The 22,834-nt window shown below is 43.5% G+C and overlaps 1 protein-coding gene across 1 annotated transcript in view; it reads right to left on the bottom strand.

Moving 5' to 3' along the window:
* The window catches only part of LOC139268823 (uncharacterized), an 84,685-nt gene that overhangs the window by 33,367 nt on the left and 28,484 nt on the right, over positions 1–22,834 (bottom strand). Inside the window, exons 3-4 of the mRNA XM_070887553.1 lie at positions 6,193–6,239; positions 5,131–5,210 (exon numbers count right to left, since the gene is read on the bottom strand). Of these exons, the coding sequence (XP_070743654.1) occupies positions 5,131–5,210; positions 6,193–6,239 (127 nt within the window). The remainder of the gene's footprint in view (positions 1–5,130; positions 5,211–6,192; positions 6,240–22,834) is intronic.

Genomic DNA, 22,834 nt, shown 5'->3' with positions numbered 1-22,834 from the left:
CAAAATAGGAATAGAGAGCGTAGGAAATAATAAAGTAAGGGAGGACATTGGTGGGGATGGAATAAAGTTATAGAACAGGAGTCTAAAAGATAGTTAAACATAAAGTGAGAGGAAATCCTATTAAAAATTAGTTAAACTGTCTGTAATAAAACAGGGGAGCTGGAGACAATCAGACATTGCGAGGAACCAGACATAGTAGGGATTACTGAGACATGGCTACAGAAAAATCAGGACTGGGAATTAAACATTGTAGGGTATAACATACTTAGAAAAGATAGAGGGGGAAAGGGGAGGTAGAGTTGCTGTACTTATTAGGATAACATAATGGCAGTAGAAAAATGTGACACAGCTATCAGCAAGACAAACATAGAATCCATGTGGATAGAGAAAAGATAATAAAGGATCAATCACACGAATAGGCGTACTCTACAGACCACCTAATAGTGAAAGGGAGGCGGAGGAAGAAATATGCAGACAAATTAGGGAAATGAGTAAAAAAATAGATCATCATGGGGGATTTCAACTACAATATTAATTGGACAGAAGAGGTAGGTAAAGGGGCTAAGGGAATAGAGTTCCTACAATGTGCACAGGACTCCTTTTTAATCCAATATGTAAGAAGCCCAACAAGGGAGGATTCACTATTGGATCCAGTACTGGGGAATGAACCAGAGCAGATGAGAAGTAAAAGTAGGGGAACATCTAGGAAATAGTGACCATAATATAATACTCTTTATAATTGAGAAGGACATAAGTATGACAGAAAACCAGGATAATAAATTGGAGAAAAGCTGATTGAGGAGCTGAGGATAGAACTTGGGAAAATAAAATGGACAACAATATTGGCAAAAAATGACGTAGAACAATGGGAAACATTTAAAATGGTGTTCAACAGAGTGCAGAAACAATATATTCCGCTAAAAGGAAAGAACAACCTAAACACTAATGAGACTCCATGGATGAATAAAGCCATAAGGGAACAATTGAGGGCAAGGAAAGAGGCATCCATTAAGTACATATACAGCAGGGGAGTGCATGATCAGGGAGAATACGAAGAGATTAGGAGAGAAGTCAAAAAAACAATTAGGAAGGCAAAGTGGAACTATGAAATTAAATTATCAAGGAACATAAAACAAAATAGTAAAATATTTTACAGTCTCATCAATAAAAAAAAGGAAGGTTGGGATGGGATTAGGGCCATTAAGGGAGACACAGAATAATACCACAAGTAACGATAAAGAGATGGCATAAATATTAAATTATTATTTAGCTTCAGTATTTACCAGGGAGATAGAACAGGTGGACATGACATTGGATGATGAGATTAGTAATGAAATAAGTACATTTTAAATAAAGAGAGAATATATTAAATAAACTAATGAAACTCAGGATAAAACCCCTGGTCTGGATGGATTGCATCCACACATTTAAAAAAAATCTAGGGAAGGGATAGCAGAGGCATTAATAATTTGTTGGAAAAAGGTGCAGTGCCAGAGGACAGCTAACGTAATACCTATATTTAAGGAAGGGGATAGAACATGTCCAGGGAACTATAGACCAGTCAGCTTAATATTAGTGGTAGGAAAAATAATGGAATCCCTACTAAAGGAGAAATAGAACATCTAGAAATCAAAAATAATAATAATAGTCGGCATGGATTTTAAAAGGAAAAGTCTTGTTTGACCAACTTCATTGAATGTTTTGAAGAGGTAACAGAGAGTAGACAAGGGTAATGCAGTAGATGTAATTTATCTAGATTTTCAAAAGGCCTTCGATAAGGTAGCCCATAATAGACTGATGAACAAGGTCAGAGAATGCGGAGTCGGGGACAAGTAGAATGGATTGCTAGCTGGCTTCAAGACAGAAAGCAGAGAGTAGGGGTAAAGGGTAGTTATTCACGGTGGCAGAAGGTGGGTAGTGGTGTTCCACAAGGATCAGTGCTGGGACCACCGTTGTTCACAATTTATATTAACGATTTAGACTTTGGAATCAAAAACACAATTTCTAAATTTGCAGATGACACCAAATTGGGGCGATAGTCAATACTGAGGAGGACTGCAACAAATTACAGGAGGACATTAATAAACTTGCAGAATGAGCATATCATTGGCAAGTGAAGTTTAATACAGATAAATGTGAGGTATTACATTTTGGTAGGAAGAATAGGGAGATCACTTATTACTTGGAGGGTGCAAGTCTGGGTGGGGTAGAGGAACAAAGGGATCTCGGAGTACAAATACACCAATCGTTAAAAGTTGAGACACAGGTTAGCAAGGCCATAAAAAAAAAGCAAACCAAGCACTAGGGTTTATTTCTAGAGGTATAGAATTGTATTGAACCATGGTTAGACCACACTTGGAGTACTGTGTACAGTTCTTGTCACCATATCATAAAAAGGATACGGGGCACTGGAAAGGGTGCAGAAAAAGAAATGCGAGGGTATACAAATCAAGAAAGGATGAACAGGTTGGGTCTCTACTCCTGAAAAAAGACCGAGGGGTGATCTAATAGAGGTCTTTAAAATTATGAACCGTTTTGATAGAGTAGATACAGAGTGCTTCCACTTGGGGAAGAGCATAACTAGAGGTCATCGATATAAGATAGTCAACAAGAAATCTAACAGGGAATTCAGAAGAAACTCCTTTAGCCAGAGAGTGGTGAGAATGTGGAACTCGCTGCCACAGGGAGTGGTTGAAGCAAATAGTATAGATGTATTTAAAGGGGAGGTTGGACAAACATGAGGGAGAAGGGAACAGCAGGTTACGCTGATAGATTTAGAGGAGGAAAGACGGCAGGAGGCTTGAGTGGAGCATAAACGCCGGCATGGACTGGTTGGGCCGAATGGCCTGTTTCTGTGTTGTATATCCGATGGTATTTTCTGTTTAAAGTTAACTTTGACTGGCAGACAAACTAAAAATGTATAGAAAACTAAGATAGGATTCTTACAACATTTACAACCACAGCTGGAACAGCATTTTAAAGCTAGACTGCAAGAAAAACAGATCAAATAACAAGAATGAAAAGAAAAAAAATTGCAGGGCTAAGGGGAAAGAGCAAGGGAGTGGGAGTAGTTGGATCGCTCTTTCAAAGAGCTGCCCAGGCACGATGGGCCGAATGGCCTCCTGTGCTGTCTGTCTCTATGAACAATATTGTGAATACTGGTTCGCAAGGGTGGCAATAAAACGTCACGACTTATAATTTAAAAGGGACTCCTTGGTCCGGAAGTACTTGATCTTCAGGATGGGTGGACCACACCATCTCACTCATCATTCCCTCCTTTACTTTGGATTTATTCCAAAAAAATAATCGGCAAAACAGACAAATCTGCAAAACACTTCCCCGCTCTTCGCTTTCCTCTCAACACCAAAATAAGTTGGATCATAATAGAAATGTCAGGCCTCCGGCTTGCATCATTGTTAAAGGGCAGCAATTACAGTAGAGGAACACCCAACCCTGGGAGAAACGATCAATATTCATATAGCAGCTCCTTGCTCCCAAATGTCCCAGAGCGCTTTACAGCCAATGAAGTATTTTTGGAGTGTAGTCACTGTTGTAATATGGGAAACGCAGCAACCAACTTGCGCACAGCAAACTCCCACAACCAGCAATGTGATAATGACCAGATAATTCATTTTTGTTACGTTGATTGAGGGATAAATATTGGCCAGGACATCGGGGATAACGCCCCTGCTCTTCTTCGAAATAGTGCCATGGGATCTTTGATGTCCACCTGAGAAGGCAGACAGGGTCTCATCCGAAAAACGGCACTGCTGACAGTGCAGCACTCCCTCAGCACTGCATTGGGAGTGCCAGCCTAGATTTTTATGCTTAAGTCGGTGGACTGGGACTTTAACTCTCAACCTCCGTGCCACCAACTGAGCCACTGGATGTCAGCTTTGCTCCAACTATGTAGACAAATGTGTCAGGCAATCTTTGTGCAAGGTCCCACAACAGGAAATGAGGTAAATGACGAAGTAATCAGTTTTCGATGTTGAAGTGAGGGAAGCTTGGGCAGGACCCCCCAGCCCCCCACCCCACTCTTCAGAAAGTGCAACGGGATTTTTTTTTTTTTATATATCTACATGAACAGGCTTCAGTGCCGAAAGCCCTTTCACACAATGAATTACTTTTGAGTGCAGTGACCGTTACGTAGGCTGCCTACAAAGAGCAGACACACAGCCAGCCAATTCCATTCCTTGTTGATGTATTGATCAAGGGAAGACGCTGCTTTTCAAATAATGCCATGGGATCTTTAACTTCTACCTGAACAGCCAGACAGGATGTTGGCTCAAAGCCTTATTAAAAAGGGACAGTGCTTCAGCCGGTATTTGATCATGACTTAATCTGACTTGTGGCTCTGGAAAATGAGAGGTGGTGGTAAATGACAATGATAGTATCGACCGACACCAACAGACTGGCTGGTGCCGTGATATCTCTCGATACTTGGCACAGCATCACAACAGCTGGAGGAGGCCCTCGGTGAATGCCCTGGAGGACACAGGCTCAGCCAAAACAGTCACTTAGAACCATCCGAAGGGCTTGCCAAGAGCCTGAATTGGTCTGATCAAAACCTGCAAATGCTCTATGGTAGAGTATCAGGTGCTGAATTTACTATTTGTGTTGGCAGCATGGAGTTGAATGTAAACACAAGTGCGAGAACAAAGTCAACACCGACTTTGCCAAGACGGACTCAGGTATGCTTCTGCACCAAGTGCCTGAACACTGCATGGACCCATCATCATCACAGGCAGTCCCTCGGAATCGAGGAAGACCTCCTTCCACTCTTAAAGTGAGTCCTTGGGTGGCTGAACAGTCCAATACGAGAACCACAGTCCCCGTCACAGGTGGGACACATAGTTAAGGGAAGGGGTGGGTGGGACTGGTTTGCCACACGCTCTTTCCACTGCCTGCGCTTGATTTCTGCATGCTCTCGGCGATAAGTGTTGGGAGCTCATGTGACCCTCAGTTCCTGCACCTCAAAACGAGAAGGAACACATCCCAATGGCTTGCCCCCAATTTACAGAGAGGTTAAATGCATGCAATCCATTCAGGGTCGGTCTACACCTGCCTGTTCTTTTTTTCATGGGATGTTAGCCGTGATCCAATTGTACGACAGATTTGTATACTCACTACATAGGTTGGTTGCTAAGGCAACCGGATTCTCACCAGTCTGGATACGGGCTTCAGGCAACTCCACCTTCAGCTTGATGCTACAAAGAGGAGAAATGGTCACGTAAACAAAACATTTTATGGAAAGACAAATAAGAGAGTCTCTCTCCCCCCACCATATATTCTCACATTTACCATTTTTAGAGTTTCTATTTTCCTGCCGCTTCTCTTAGTCCCCTTCTCTAATCCTCCACATTTATTATATTTCTCTGTCATTTGCCCCCCTCATCTAACACTAGTAATGAGGCCATTCGAAGACTCCAGTGGCCATTTTCTTTGTTGCAATACATTTCTCTAAGGATCACCAAAGTTACATACAGGGAAGGTTATTTGTTTTGGGTGGGGTAGTAGTATTAATGGAGGGAGAATAATGGGCTGAATTTGGACAAAGCACAAAACAGGCCAGAGGAAATCAGCAGCCTTTTACACTCGGCTCCGTTGTCTTTTACAAAGATTTGCAGGGTTACGGGGAAAGGGCAGGGGAGTAGGACTAGTTGAAGTGCTCTTGCAGAGAGCCGGCATGGGCTCGGCAGGCTGAATGGCCTCCTTCTGTGCTGTAACCATTCTGATTATATTCCATTCTCCCTCATGCATTTAGCTAGCTTCCCCTTAAATGCATCGATACTGTTTGCCTCAACCACTTGCTGTAGTAGAGTTCCACATTCTCACCACTCTCTGGGTAAAGACATTCTCCCGGAATTGGATTATTGCATCCAATATTGAACTGGATCCCTATTGGATTTATAAGTGATGATCTTATATTTATGACATCTAGTTTGGCTCTCCCCACAAGTGGAAACATCTTTAAGTTTACCCTATCAAACCCTTTCATAATCAGGTCACCTCTCAGCCTTGTCTTTTCTAGAGAAAAAAGCCCCAGCCTGTTCAGTGGAGTTAAGACAAGGCAATTGCAATGATTCAAAGTGACTAATTGTGTTCACACGGTTACCCAGGAGGGCCCAATCTTTGAAGTGATCTTTCAATGGTCAGTTTAAAAAAGGTGCATAAATGTTTCACACTCACTCAGTGATGGTTGACGACCAAGTCTCTGGTCCCGCTTCACTGCCGGCCTGTTTGCACAAAAAAGATGGGTTAAAGATCAGAGAACAGTAAAACCGCTGCCATTCGCTCCAGCCTTGCACAAAGTCACCAAACAGCAGCCCACTGCACCCAGCCCAGGACTCAGGAGATTTCGCCTTCAAAATCACCAACATCTTTCCCGGAAATTACGGTACTTGTCAGTCTTTCAAATGATGTTAAACCGTTTTTTAAAAAAAAAAGTGGATGATGTAAAAGACCCCACAGCACTGAGGAGCTGGGGAGTTCTCCCCGGTGTCCTGGCCAATATTTATCCCTCAACTAACATCACTAAACAGATTATCTAGTCATTATCACAATGCTATGAGGGAGCTTGCTGTGAGCAAATTGGCTGCTGCGTTTCCTACATTACAACAGTGACTACGCTTCAAAAAAGTACTTCATTGGCTGTAAAGCGCTTTGGGATGTCGAGGTTGTGAAAGGCGCTTTAAATGCAACTTATTGCTTACTTCTTTGTAAGCAAGAAAGTAATATTGATAGCGCAATATTGCCCAGCGTGGGCTGCACATTACAACAGTGACTACACTTCAAAAGTATTTATTTTTTACTGAGTTCAGGACCATCAATTAATTTCCTTGTGGATGCATAAAGCTGCCTACATTTCAGCGGTCACAGGGATGGTGTGGGAAATGAATCCAGACTCGCGCTGTAGAGACTGCTCTAATGAGACTAGGGTTAAGGCACGATAGGCAGAGTGGAAGCAGCAGTACGAGGAGCTAAAAGTTCATCCTACTCCCCGGCACCAACAAACACCAACACAGAGATGAAAGCAAAATTGGGAAACGTTGGTGTTCAGAGGGACCTGGGTGTCCTTGTATACGAATCACTAAAAGTTAACATGCAGGTACAGCAAGCAATTAAGAAATCAAAAGGTTTGTCAGCCTTTATTACAAGAGGATTTGAGTACAAGAATAAAGACGTCTTACTGCAATTATATAGGGCCCTGGTGAGACCGCACCTGGAGTATTGTGCACAGTTTTGATCTCCTTACCGAAGGAAGGATATACTTGCCAGAGGGAGTACAATGAAGGTTCACCAGACTGATTCCTGGGATGGGGGGGGATGTCCTATGAGGAGGGATTGAGCAGACTAGGCCTATAATCTTTAGAGTTTAGAAGAATGAGAGGTGATCTCATTGAAACATACAGAATTCTTACAGGGCAGATGCAGGGAGGATGTTTCCTCTGGCTGGGGAGTCTAGAACCAGGGTCAGCCATTTAGGACTGAGATGAGGAGAAACCGCTTCACTGAGGGTGGTGAACCTTTGCAATTCTTGGATGATGTGGAATCTGTATAGGTAGAGCTGCGGAACACCAAAGGACAGAAAACGCTAGTGGGAATTGTGTACAGACCACCAAACAGTAGTAATGAGGTTGGGGATGGCATCAACAGGAAATTAGGGGTGCATGCAATAAGGGTACAGCAGTTATCATGGGTAACTTTAATCTACATATAGATTGGGCTAACCAAACTGGTAGCAATACGTTGGAGGATTTCCTGGAGTGAATAAGGGATGGTTTTCTAGATCATTATGTCGAGGAACCAACTAGAGAGCTGGCCATCCTAGACTGGGTGTTGTGTAATAAGAGGGGATTAATTAGCAATCTTGTTGTGCGAGGCCCCTTGGGGAAGAGTGACCATAATATGGTAGAATTCTTCATTAAGATGGAGAGTGACACAGTTAATTCAGAGACTAGGGTCCTGAACTTAAAGAAAGGTAACTTCAATGGTATGAGACGTGAATTGGCTAGGATAGACTGGCGAATGATACTTAAAGGGTTGGTGGAGGATAGGCAATGGCAGACATTTAACGATCACATGGATGAACTTCAACAATTGTACATTCCTGTCTGGCAATAAAATAAAACAGGGAAGGTGGCTCAACCGTGGCTAACAAGGAAAATTAGGGATAATGTTAAATCCAAGGAAGAGGCATATAAATTGGCCAGAAAAAGCAGCAAACCTGAGGACTGGGAGAATTTTAGAATTCAGCAGAGGAGGACAAAGGGTTTAATTAGGAGGGGGAAAATAGAGTACGAGAGTAAGCTTGCAGGGAACATAAAAACTGACTGCAAAAGCTTCTATAGATGTGAAGAGAAAAAGATTAGTGAAGACAAATGTAGGTCCCTTGCAGTCAGAATCAGGTGAATTTATAATGGGGAACAAAGAAATGGCAGACCAATTATACAAATACTTTGGTTCTGTCTTCACTAAGGAAGACACAAATAACCTGCCGGAAATACTAGGGGACCGAGGGTCTAGCGAGAAGGAGGAACTGAGGGATATCCTTATTAGTCAGGAAATTGTGTTAGGGAAATTGATGGTATTGAAGGCTGATAAATCCTGAGGGCCTGATAGTCTGCATCCCAGAGTACTTAAGGAAGTGGCCCTAGAAATAGTGGATGCATTGGTGATCATTTTCCAACATTCTATAGACTCTGGATCAGTTCCTTGGATTGCAGGGTAGCTAATGTAACCCCACTTTTAAAAAAAGGAGGGAGAGAAAAAACAGGGAATTATAGACCGGTTAGCCTGACATCAGTAGTGGGGAAAATGTTGGAATCAATTATTAAGATGTAATAGCAGCACATTTGGAAAGCAGTGACAGGATCGGTCCAAGTCAGCATGGATTGATGAAAGGGAAATCATGCTTGACAAATCTTCTAGAATTTTTTGAGGATGTAACTAGTAGAGTGGACAAGGGAGAACCAGTAGATGTGGTGTATTTGGACTTTCAAAAGGCTTTTGACAAGGTCCCACACAAGAGATTAGTGTGCAAAATTAAAGCACATGGTATTGGGGGTAATGTATTGACGTGGATAGAGAACTGGTTGGCAGACAGGAAGCCAAGAGTAGGAATAAACGGGTCCCTTTCAGAATGGCAGGCAGTGATTAGTGGGGTACCGCAAGGTTCAGTGCTGGGTCCCCAGCTATTTGCAATATACATTAATGATTTAGACGAAGAAATTGAATGTAATATCTCCAAGTTTGCAGATGACACTAAGCTGGGTGGCAGTGTGAGCTGTGAGGAGGATGCCAAGAGGCTACAGGGTGACTTGGACAGGTTAGGTGAGTGGGCAAATGCAGTTTAATGTAGATAAATGTGAGGTTATCCAGTTTGGTGGCAAAAACAGGAAGACAGATTATCTGAATGGTGATAGATTAGGAAAAGGAGAGGTGCAACGAGACGGGTGTCATGGTACATCAGTCATTGAAAGTTGGCATGCAGCTATAGCAGGTGGCAAATGGCAGGTTAGTCTTCATAGCTAGAAGATTTGAGTATAGGAGCAGGGAGGTCTTACTGCAGTTGTACAGGGCCTTGGCGAGACCACACCTTGATTGTGTACAGTTTTGGTCTCCTAATCTGAGGAAAGACATTCTTGCTATTGAGGGAGTGCAGCGAAGGTTCACCAGACTGATTCCCGGGATGGCAGGAGTGACATATGATGAAAGACTGGTTAGACTAGGCTTATATTCACTGGAATTTAGAAGAATGACAGGGAATCTTATAGAAACATAAGATTCTGATGGGACTGGACAGGTTAGATGCAGGAAGAATGTTACCAATGTTGGGGAAGTCCAGAACCAGGGGTCACAGTCTATGGATAAGGGGTAAGCCATTTAGGACCAAGATGGAGAAACTTCTTCACTCAGGAGAATTGTGAACCCGAGTCCAGTTCGTTAGATATATTCAAAAGGGAATTAGATGTGGCCCTTACGGCTAAAGGGATCAAGGGGTATGGAGAGAAAGCAGGAATGGGGTACTGAAGTTGCATGATCAGCCATGATCATATTGAATGGTGGTGTAGGCTCGAAGGGCCGAATGGCCTACTCCTGCATCTATTTTCTATGTTTAGCCCAGAGGACTGTGGTGGCTCAGTCTTTTGAGTATATTCAAGGCAGATATCGAATGTATAAACAAAGGTGAATCAGAAAATGCAGTCAAAGCAGGAAAAAATGGTAAATAAACAAATTTAAAAGCTCTACCTGAATGCAAGCAGCATTCGTAACAAAATAGATGAGTTGACAGCACAAATGGATCTGATATGATCTGATAGCCATTACATAGACGTGGATGCAAGGTGATCAGGACTGGGAACTAAATATTCAGGGCTATTTGAAAATTCGGAAGGATAGAAAGAAAGCAAAAGGAGGTGTGGTAGCTCGTTAATAAAGGATGCGATCAGAGAGTTAGAGAGAAACAATATTGGCTCAGAGGATCAAGATGTAGAATCAGTTTGGGTGGAGATAAGGAACACTAAGGGGAAAAAGTCACTAGTGGGTGCAGTCTATAGGCCCCCTAACAGTAGCTACACTGTTGGACAGAGTATCAAGAAATAATGGAGGCTTGTAAAAAAGGAACAGCAATAATCATGGGCTATTATAACGTGCATATTGGACAAAGCAAATTGGCCAGGGTAGCATTGAGGTAGAGTTCATAGAGTGTATCCGGGATAGTTTCCTTGAACAGTACATTGCGTAACCAACCAGGGAGGCGGCTATCTTAGATCTGGTACTGTGTAATGAGACAGGATTAATAACTGATCTCTTAGAAGAATAAAGGATCCTCTAGGAATGAGTGACCATAACATGGTTGAATTTCAAATTCAGTTGGAGTGAGAGAAAGTTGGATCTCAAACTAAGCTTAAATAAAGGAGACTGCAAAGGTATGAGGGCAGAGTTGGCTAAAGTGGACTGGGAAAATAGATTCAAGTATGGGACGATTGATGAGCAGTGGCAAACATTTAAGGAGATATTTCCTAACTCGCAAGAAAAATATATCCCAATGAGAAGGAAAGACTAAGCAAGGGGATAACCATCTGTGGCTAACTAAGGAAATGAGGGACAGCATCAAATTGAAAACAAGGGCATACAAAGTGGCCAAGATTAGTGGGAAGCCAGAGAATTGGGAAACTTTTAAAAGCCAGCAAATAACGACTAAAAAAGTGATAGAGAGGGAAGATAGATTATGAAAGTAAACTAGCACAGAATATAAAAACAAAGAGTTTCTACAGGTACATAAAAAAAAAAAGAGTGGCTAAAGTAAATGTTAGAGGATGAGACTGGGGAATTAATAATGGAGAACAGGGAAATGGCAGAGACTTTGAACAAATATTTTGTATCGGTCTTCACGGTAGAAGACACGAAAAACATCCCATAGTGGATAATCAAAGGGCTATAGGGAGAGAGGAACTTAATACAATCACTATCACAAATGAAGTAGTACTTAGTCAAATAATGGGACTAAAGGCGGACATGTCCCCTGGACCTGACGGCGTACATCCTAGGGTCTTAAAAGAAGTGGCTGCAGAGATAGTGGATGTAGGAAACTATAAACCAGTTAACCTAACATCTGTCGTTGGGAAAATGCTGGAGGCCATTATTAAGGAAGCAGTAGCGGGACATTTGGAAAAGCATAATTCAATCAAGCAGAGTCAGCATAGTTTTATGAAAGGGAAATGGTGTTTGACAAATTTGCTGGAGTTCTTTGAAGATGTAATGAGCAGAGTGAATAAGGGGGAACCAGTGGATGTGGTGTATTTGGATTTCTAGAAGGCATTCGATAAGATGCCATATAAAAGGTTACTGCACAAGATAAAAGTTCACGGGGTTGGGGGCAATATATTAGCATGGATAGAGGATTGGCTAACTAACAGAAAACTGAGAGTCGGGATAAACGGGTAATTTTCCGGTTGGCAAACAGTAACTTGTGGGGTGCTGCTGGGGCCTCAACTATTTACAGCCTATATTAGTGACTTGGATGAAGGGACCGAGTGTAATGTAGCCAAGTTTGCTGATGATACAAAGAAGAGTAGGAAGACAAATTGTGAGGACGATACAAAAGATCTGCAAAGGGATATAGACAGGCTAAGTGAGTGGGCAAACATTTGGTAGATGGAGTATAATATGGGAAAATGTGGGGTTATCCACTTTGACTGAAAAAAAATAGAAGAAAATAAGTTAAATGGAGAAAAATTGCAAAGTGCTGCAGTAGAGGGACCTGGGGGTCCTTGTGCATGAAACACAAAAAGTTAGTATGCAGATACAGCAAGTAATCAGGAAGGCAAATGAAATGTTGGCCTTTATTGCAAGGGGGATAGAGTATAAAATCAGAGAAGTCCTGCTACAACTGTACAGGGTATTGGTGAGGTCACACCTGGAGTACTGCATACATTTTTGGTCTCCATATTTAAGGAAGGATATACTTGCATTGGAGGCTGTTCAGAGAAGGTTCACTCGGTTGATTCCGGAGATGAGGGGGGTTGACTTATGAAGATAGGTTGAGTAGTTTGGGCCTCTACTCATTGGAGTTCAGATGAGAGGTAATCTTATCGAAACATATAAGATAATGAAGGGGATCAACAAGGTGGATGCAGAGAGGATATTTCCACTCAGGGGAAACTAAAGCTAGGGGACATAGTCTCATAATAAGGGGCTGCCCATTTAAAATTGAGATGGGGAGGAATTTCTTCTGAGGGTTGTAAATCTGTGGAATTCTCTGCTCCAGAGAGTTCTGGAGGCTGGGTCATTGAATATATTTAAGGCGGAGATAGACAGATTTTTGAGCTAAGGGAGTCAAGGGTTACAGGGAACAGGCAGGGAAGTGGACCCGAGTCCATGATCAAATCAGTCGGGGGGGGGGGCGGGGAAAGGGAGGTTGGGTGGCTGAAGCAGGGGGAAGTCCGGATTTCGGAACATTTTCTAGTTTCCGGACGACTCCGCCACAGATGAGCCTGGTGTCCTGATTCCAGAATGTTCCGAATTTCGGAACTCCAGATTTCGAACACTCAACCTGTACAAATTTTTCCTTCAAGTATTTCCAATTTCCTTTTGAACGTTATTATTGAATCTGCTTCCACCACCAGTGCATTCCAGATCGTAACAACTCGCTGTGTAAAAAAAATAATTCTCATCTTCCCTCTGGTTCTTTTGCCAACAACCTTAAATCTGTGTCCTGATTACTGATCATCCTGCCAGTGGAGACAGCCACTCTCTATCAAAACCCGTCATAATTTTGACCACCTGTATTAAATCACCCCATAACCTTCTTTGCTTTAAGAACAACCAGCTTCTCTAGTTTCTCCACGTAACTGAAATCCCTCATCCCTGGTATCATTATAATAAACCGCCTCTGTACCCTCTCCAAGGCCTTTACATCCTTCCTAAAGAGTGTTGCCCAGAATTGGACACAATACTTCAGTTGAGGCCGAACCTGATTTATTACAGTTGAACATAACTTACTTGCTTTTGTACTCTATGCCTCTATATATAACACACACATATATACAAATAAAGCCCAGGATCCCATATACCTTAAAAAAAAGCCGCATCAACGTTCCCAGACACTTTCAAATGTGTGTGTGTGTGAACTGCCTTTATAGTTAATATTGCTTCTCCTTGTTCCTCCTTCAAACTTCTCTGTTAAATTTCATCCACCACGTGCCTGCCTATTTTGCCAGTCTATGTCCACCTGAAGTCTGTTGCTATCCTCCTCACTGCTTTACAACATCTCCGAGTTGTGCATCATTTGCAGATTGTGAAATGATGCCCTGTATACCCAAGTCCAGGTCATTAATATACATCAGAAACAGCAGTGGCTTTAATACCAACCTCTGGGGAACACCACTGTGTACTTTGCTCTAGTCTGGGAAACAATCGTTCACCGCTACTTTCTGTCTTCTGTCCGAGCCAATTTCAGATACATGCTGTCACTGCCCCTTTAATCCCCTACACTTGTCATGATATGCAGCAGGGTCCTGGATGTGTTATTTGCACACCTACGTGAACACCAGCGGCAGGTCGGGGCCATAAAAGGAGCGGCGGTGCAGCGGCCCGGGAGCTGCGCGAGCTGGTGCAGGAGGGCGACAGCGGCGAAGTGTGACATCATCAAGGTCCAGGTCAGTGATTGGAGCGTGGACAGGTGCAGCAGGAGCGGCGAGGTTGGGGCGAAGGAGCTGCGAGCGACTGTAGAGGGATGTGATCGGGGCCCAGGAGAGGCGCGAGTTCGGGGCCAGGGGCAGCACGGGCCAGCCCACACTGCGATATGTGCGCGCACTAGGTCCGTGCAGCAGAGCTGGTCTCCGGTCATCTTGGGTAATCCTTGCCACTGGACCAAGACCTAGCTCTGTCAAGCCCGTGTGGTGGCTGGTGTGCAACGGCCACCACACATTAAAAAAGTCCACGCACAGGCATCTTCCACCCTTCAACATGTAGTTTAGGACCTGGAATATTAGGTCCATTGAAACACCTGTGAACTCATCCTTTTTTGGCGTGGAAGCAAGTTATCCTCGATTCGAGGGACCGCCTATGATGAAGAAGAATCCCCTACACTTGATCAGCTCTGCTGGGCGGGCCACATAGTTTGCAAGTCTAACACAAGACTTATAAGCATCGCTCTACTCGGAACACCTTCATGGCAAATGAGCCAAAGGTGGGTCGAGGAAACGTTACAGGGACACCCTCAAAGCCTCCCTGATAAAGTGCAACATCCCCACTGACACCTGGGAGTCCCTGGCCAAAGACTGCCCTAAGTGGAGAAGTGCATCCGGGAGGGCGCTGAGCACCTCGAGTCTCATCGCCGAGAGCATGCAGAAATCAAGCGCAGGCAGCGGAAGGAGCGTGCGGCAAACCAGTCCCACCCACCCCTTCCCTCAACGACCGTCTGTCCCACCTGTGACAGAGACTGTGGTTCTCGTATTGGACTGTTCAGCCACCTGAGAACTCATTTTAAGAGTGGAAGGAGGTCTTCCTCGATTCCGAGCGACTGCCTGTGATGATGATGAATCCGCTACACTTGCTAACAAGTCTATTATGTGGTACTTTATCAAAAACCTTTTGAAAGTCTATATATAGAACATCCATACTATCCTCATCAACCCTCTCTGCTACGTCACATAACTCAAGTTAGTCAAACACCATTTTCCTTTAACAAATCCTTGCTGGCTGTCATTTATTAAACCATGCTTTTCCAAGTGACAATTAATTTTGTCCCTTCACAAGATTTCCTTTTCCATCGCCAACAATCAGCCACAACCATTTTCTGGGGCCATTTTTACTTGTAAAACATTTATAAAATCCGATTTCTATCTTAGTCTTTGTCTATTAGGTGCCCCGCCAGTCTTTCATCTAACCCCCTCTTCGGCTTTCTAATCGCCTCTTTGGTACGAATGGAACCTCAGAGGGCACCCTGGGCATTGCAGGAGCACAGCTACCACACCAATCACTTCAAACTTCAGCCCCATGGAGCTGCAGACACAAGCCACACAAGCTCTCTCACAACTGAAGCCCATCCATCTGCCTTTGGAAGGGGCTATCCTCAAGAAGCTAAATGCAACTTTGTGCAAGTGGAGGTGTCAGAGTGAATAATTCTCAGTACACCATTCAGAAAAGTGTGTTTCAAGAGTCAGTATTCTTGGATCAAAGGTATATACTGAATAAGGAATTAGATGGCAGGATCAGAAATAGCACAGTAAATAAAGTGGCCAAAACTAGTGGGAGGACAGAAGATTGGGAAGCTTTTAAAAGCCAGCAAAGAATGACTAAAAAAATGATTAAGAAAGGGAAGATAGACTATGAAGGTGTAAACTAGCACAAAATATAAAAACAGATAGCAAGAGTTTCTGTAGGTTTATAAAAAGAGTGGCTAAAGTAAATGTTGGTCCCTTAGAGGACGAGACCGGGGAATTAGTAATGGGGAACATGGAGATGGCAGAAACTCTGAACAAATATTTTGTATCAGCTTTTACGGTAGAGGACACTAACAATATTTCAACAGTAGATAGTCAAGGGACTATGGGGGGGTGGGGGGGGGTGATGGAACTTAACACAATCACAATCACTAAGGAGGTGGTACTCAGTAAGATAATGGGACTTAAGTCCGATAAATCCCTTGGACCTGATGGCTTGCATCCTAGGGTCTTGAGAAGTAGTGTCAGGGATAGTGGATGCTTTGGTTGCAATTTACCAAAATTCTCTGGATTCTGGGGAGGTCCCAGCAGATTGGAAAACTGCAAATGTAATGCCCCTGTTTAAAAAAGGAGGCAGACAAAAAGCAGGAAACTATAGACCAGTTAGCCTAACATCTGTAGTTGGGAAAATGCTGGAGTCCATTATTAAAGCAGTAGGACATTTGGAAAAGCAAAATTTGGTCAGGCAAAGTCAGCATGGATTTATGAAGGGGAAGTCATGTTTGACAAATTTTCTGGAGTTCTTTGAGGATGTAACAAACAGGGTGGAGAAAGGGTGGACTTCCAGAAGGCATTTGACAAGGTGCCACACAAAAGGTTACTGCACAAAATAAAAGTTCAGAGGGTTGGGGGTAATATATTAGCATGGATAGAAGATTGGCTGACAAACAGAAAACAGAGTCGGGATAAATGGTTCATCTCTGGTTGGCAATCAGTAACTAGTGGGGTGCCACAGGGATCAGTGCTGGGACCCCAACTATTTACAATCTATATTAACGACTTGGAAGAAGGGACCGAGTGTAATGTAGCCAAGTTTGCTGACGATACAAAGATGTGAGGAAGGACAAAGTGTGAGGAGGACATAGACAGGCTAAGTGAGTGGGCAAGAATTTGGCAGAGGGAGTATAATGTTGGAAAGTGTGAGGTCATGCACTTTGGCAGAAAAAAAATCAAAGAGCAAGTTATTATTTAAATGAAGATTGCAAATGCCACAGTACAGCAGGACCTGGGGGTACTTGTGCATGAAACAAAAAAGTATAGTATGCAGGTACAGCAAGTGATCAGGAAGGCCAATGGAATCTTGGCCTTTATTGCAAAGGGGATGGAGTATAAAAGCAGGGAAGTCTTGTTACAGCTATACAGGGTATTGGTGAGGCCACACCTGGAATACTGCGTGCAGTTTTGGTTTTCATATTTACGAAAGGATATACTTGCTTTGGAGTCAGTTCAGAGAAGGTTCACTAGGTTGATCCTGGGGATGAGGGAGTTGACTTATGAGGAAAGGTTGAGTAGGTTGGGCCTCTATCATTGGAATTCAGGTGATCTTATAGAAACGTGTAAGATTATGAGGGGACTTGACAAGGTGGATGCAGAGAGGATGTTTCCACTGGTGGGAGAGACTAGAACTAGAGGGCATGATCTTAGAATAAGGGGCCGCCCATTTAGAACCGAGATGAGGAGAAATTTCTTGTGAGGGTTGTGAATCTGTGGAATTTGCTGCCTCAGAGAGCTGTGGAAGTTGGGGTATTAAATAAATTTAAGACCGAAATAGACAGTTTCTTGAGTGATGGGGGGGGATGAGGGGTTATGGGGAGCAGGCGGGGAAGTGGAGCTGAGTCAATGATTAGATCAGCCATGATCTTATTGAATGGCGGAGCAGGCTTGAGGGGCCTTATGGCCTACTCCTACTCTTATTTTTTGTTATATTCTGAGGGGGCCCAATAAATAAACTGCATTTACATAGCACCTTAAATGAAGCAAGACAACAGAAGGCGTTTCAACAAAGCATTATTGGACAAAAATGGATGGCAATTTAAAAGGATATATTAGGAGGGGAGACTAAAGCTTTGGTCAAAGAGGTGGGTTTTAGGGAGCACCTTAAAGGAGGAAAGAGCGGGAGAGAGAGGCAGAGAGGTTTAAGGAGGGAGTTCCAGAGCTTGGGGCCTAGACATGAGGGTACGGCAAAAGAATGGAGGGAGGTGGGTCCATGGTTTACTGCTCTGCACCACAGATGATCCAAGGCAAAACACAATTCCCACAAACTTCCCAATTGGATGTTTTTCTTCAAGCCGCCCCAGGACCCCCACCCCGCAAGAGGTGGGGGATTGTTCATTTCCCATTAGGTAGTATGCTATCAGGAACAGTACACATAAGGCAGCTAGCCAAGAGGGAGAAGCGGGTGGTGGGGGCTGAGAAACTAAAGCAGCACACGGTTTAGACTGCTCACTCAGCTTATCTACGGCTCACAGTATGGGCGTGGGGGTAGGAAAGAGATGCACATGAAAATATACCACTGAAAAATAATAATCAGGCAAACGATGAGACAAGCTTCACTAGTCTTCAAGCTTTGTGACTGAAACCTAAAGGTTGATTCAAATTAATTTACATAGATGCTTAAATGGTCCAGGTACTGGATTTTAAATCCATTGCTTTAGTGTTGGCCCAGGTGACTGTTACATTCGGAGTCTAGGATAAGTTGAGAATTTTTAGGAGTAGAGATGTCCAGGAGAAAGATGAGGGAGCCCTTTCAACGCCCCATTCCCAGTCTGACCTCCATCACTCCACACCTTTCTAATGCAGCTCAGTGGAGGCATCGGGGACTATATCTAATCTTTGTCCTGGACATCCTGGTCCCCTCTGGTCGGAGTAAACTTCAAACTTTACCTACACCCTCATTCCCAAACCCGTTTCACACTTGACCCTCAGGATTTCCATCCTCCCAACTTGCCCAGATGTTTATTTCCTTAGCTGTTTACATATCCTTTGTCACCGCAATGTCTTAACACTTCTGTCCAGTACGTGACTGAGAGGTTCTGCTACACCACTCCATTCACAAACCCTCGGTTTATATAAATATTCCCCCCTTGCCTCTTGTTGATAGTATTAATACTCCAGCCCATCTCTTACTCTTCCTAAAGACGGCGACGGACTCGCTGCGCTTTTCCAGCATTTGGTTTGAAGTTTGCAGCACCCGTTGTATTTTATTTTACACAAATTAAGAGGACACGCTCTAAAGAGCTCCATGACACCCAGGAGGGAAGGAAAGAGTCAGCACACGTTTCTGTACAGGAAACAGATGAGCGACTGCGGCCGAGGTCTGGAAACCACCAACTGCAACAGGGGGACAAGACACGCCTGCCAAACCATCTAATAGCAAGGTCTGTGTCTGAAAGCACAAGGCTACTCCAGGGGAATTCTGGGATATACAGAGCTGAGGGGATCAGGAGTGAAACAGCATCACCTGAAGGCTGCCAGTCCTGTAAGCATAGATTGTCCTCATCCAGTGACGATTTAGTAATAGCTTTGGAATAGTTTGCAATTTTGCTAATCATCCCACCACCCCTTGGCCAGATGTTCTTGCAGCTGTAAACAGCGATGACAGGAAAACTGGCAATAATGTCCACACTGAGGTAGCACATAAGAAATAGGAGCAGGAGTAGGCCATATGGCCCCTCAAGCCCGATCAGCTATTTAATACGATCATGGCTGATCTGATCATGGACTCAGTTCCACTTCCCTGCCCACTCCCCATAACCTTCGACTCCCTTAGCTCAAAATCCTGTCTATCGCCGCCTTAAATATATTCAATGACCCAGCCTCCACAGCTCTCTGGAGCAGAGAATTCCACAGATTTACAACCCTCAGAAGAAATTCCTCCTCATCTCAGTTTTAAATGGGCGGCTCCTTATTGAGATTATGTCTCCTAGTTTTAGTTTCCCCCATGTTGAAAACATCCTCTCTTCATCCACCTTGTTGAGTCCCTCATAATCTTATACGTTTCTATAAGATCACCTCTCATTTTTCTGAATTCCAATGAGTAGAGGCCTAACCTACTCAACCTTTCCTCATAAGTCAACCCCCTCATCTCCAGAATCAATCTAGTGAACCTTCACTGAACTGCCTCCAAAGCAAGTCTGTTCCTGATGTTGGGGAAGTCCAGAACAAGGGGTCACAGTCTAAGGGTAAGGGGTAAGCCATTTAAGGCCAAGATGAGAAGAAACTTCTTCACTCAGAATTCTTTACCACTGAAAGTTGTTGAGGCCAGTTCGTTAGATATATTCAAAAGGGAGTTAGATGTGGCCCTTACGGCTAAAGGGATCAAGGGGTATGGAGAGAAAGCAGGAATGGGGTACTGAAGTTGCATGATCAGCCATGATCATATTGAATGGTGGCGCAGGCTCGAAGGGCCTATTCCTCCACCTATTTTCTATGTTTCTATCCTTTCGTAAATATGGAAACCAAAGCTGCTCGCAGTATTCCAGATGTGGCCTCACCAATACCCTGTATAGCTGTAGCAAGACTTCCCTGCTTTTATACTCCATCCCCTTTGCAATAAAGGCCAAGATTCCATTGGCCTTCCTGATCACTTGCTGTACCTGCATACTTTCTTTTTGTGTTTCATGCACAAGTACCCCCAGGTCCCGCTGTACTGCAGCACTTTGCAATCTTTCTCCCTTTAAATAATAATAACTTGCTCTTTGATTTTTTTCTGCCAAAGTGCACAACCTCACACTTTCCAACATTATACTCCACCTGCCAAATTCTTGCCCACTTACTTAGCCTGTCTATGTCCTTTTGTAGATTTTTTGTGTCCTCCTCACACATTGCTTTTCCTCCCATCTCTATCATCAGCAAACTTGGCTACGGTATAATCAGTCCCTTCTTCCAAGTCATTATAGATTGTAAATAGTTGGGGTCCCAGCACTGATCCCTGCGGCACCCCACTAGTTACTGGCTTCCAACCAGAGAATGAACCATTTATCCCAACTGTTTTCTGTTAGTTAGCCAATCCTCTATCCATGCTAATATATTACCCCCAACCCCGTGAACTTTTATCTTGAACAGTAACCTTTTATGTGGCACCTTGTCAAATGCCTTCTGGAAGTCCAAATACACCACATCCACTGGTTCTCCTTTATCCACCCTGTCCGTTACATCATCAAAGGATTCCAGCAAATTTGTCAAAGAATGACTTCCCCTTCATAAATCCATGCTGACACTGCCTGACCGAATTTTGCTTTTCCAAATGTCCTGCTACTGCTTCTTTGATAATGGACTCCAACATTTTCCCAACCACAGATGTTAGGCTAACTGGTCTATAGTTTCCTGCTTTTTGTCTGCCTCTTTTTTAAAATAGGGGCGTTACATTTGCAGCTTTCCAATCTGCTGGGACCTCTCCAGAATCCAGGGAATTTTGTTGCGAGTTATGAAATATCTCCTTAAATGTCTGCCTCTGCTCATCAACTGTCCCATACTTTAATCTATTTTCCCCGTCCACTTTAGCCAACTCTGCCCTCATACCTTTGTAGTCTCCTTTATTTAAGCTTAGTTTGAGAACCAACTTTCTCACCCTCCAACTGAATTCAAAATTCAACCATGTTATGCACTCATTCCTTGAGGATCCTTTATTCTTCTAGGAGATCATTTATTAATCCTGTCTCGTTACCAGATCTAAGATAGCCTGCTCCCTGGTTGGTTCTGCAATGTACTGTTCAAGGAAACTATCCCGGATGCACTATGAACTCTATCTCAAGACTACCCTGGCCAATTTGCTTTGTCCAATCAATATGAAGGTTAAAATCACCCATGATTCTTGCCATTCCTTTTTTTTTTTTACAAGCCTCCATTATTTCTTGATTTATACTCTGTCCAACAGTGTAGCTACTGTTAGGGGGTCTATAGACTACGTCCACCAGCAACTTTTTCCCCTTATTATTCCTTATCTCCACCCAACTTGATTCAACATCTTGATCTTCTGAGCCAATATAATTTCTCACTAACGCATTGATCTCATCCTTTAACAGAGTTACCTCACCTCCTTTTCCTTTCGGTCTGTCCTTCCGAATTGTCAAATACCCTTAAATATTCAGTTCCCACCTTGCAATCACGTCTCTGAATGGCCATCAGATCATACCCATTTATATCTATTTGTGCCGTCAGCTCATCTATTGCGTTACGAATGCTGTGTGCATTCAGATAAAGAGCTTTTAAATTTGTTTTACCACCACATTTCCCTGCTTTGATCCCACTTTCTGATTCACAGTCACGTTTATACATTCTGTCCCTTCCTGGCATGCACTGGTTTTCATTTCCCCCAGTAGAAGGCACAGTAAGTCGTGTCGATGGGAGCAACAGGTTGGAAAGGGACGCAGACAGATTAAATGAGTGGACAAAGCTATGGCCGATGAGAGTTCAAATGTGGGAAAGTGTGAGGTCACCCACTTGGGGTCCAAGACAGACAAATAAGAATATTTTCTGAATGGTGAGAAACTAGGCATTGTGGAGGAGCAACAGGATTTGGGTGCCCAGGTACATAAATCACTAGAAGCTCACGCACAGGTTCAAAAAGTAGTCAACAAGGTTACTGGAATGTTAGCCTTTATCTCAAGGGCTGGAAGACAAAGGAGAAGAAGTGATCCTTCAGTTGGACAGATGTAGAGTATTGGTGAGATCACATTTGGAGTACTGCATTCAGCTGCAGACACTGCACCTCAGGGAGCATGCACTGGCCTCGGAGGGGCTGGGTGCAGATTCACCAGAATGGTACCTGGGCTTAAAGGATTAAACTATAGGGCCGGGATGCATAAACTTGGCATTTGTTCCCTTGAATTTAGAAGATTGAAGGCTGATCTAATCAGAACATGAGATAGGAGCAGGAGTAGGCCATGTGGATAAATGTGAGGTTATCCACTTTGGTGGTAAAAACAGAGAGACAGACTATTATCTGAATGGTGACAGATTAGGAAAAGGGGAGGTGCAAAGAGACCTGGGTGTCATGGTACATCAGTCATTGAAGGTTGGCATGCAGGTGCAGCAGGCGGTTAAGAAAGCAAATGGCATGTTGGCCTTCATAGCAAGGGGATTTGAGTACAGGGGCAGGG

This window comes from Pristiophorus japonicus, chromosome 8 (assembly GCF_044704955.1).
Source record: "Pristiophorus japonicus isolate sPriJap1 chromosome 8, sPriJap1.hap1, whole genome shotgun sequence".
NCBI lineage: Eukaryota > Metazoa > Chordata > Chondrichthyes > Pristiophoridae > Pristiophorus > Pristiophorus japonicus.
This window is presented reverse-complemented; position numbering and strand designations above follow the sequence as displayed.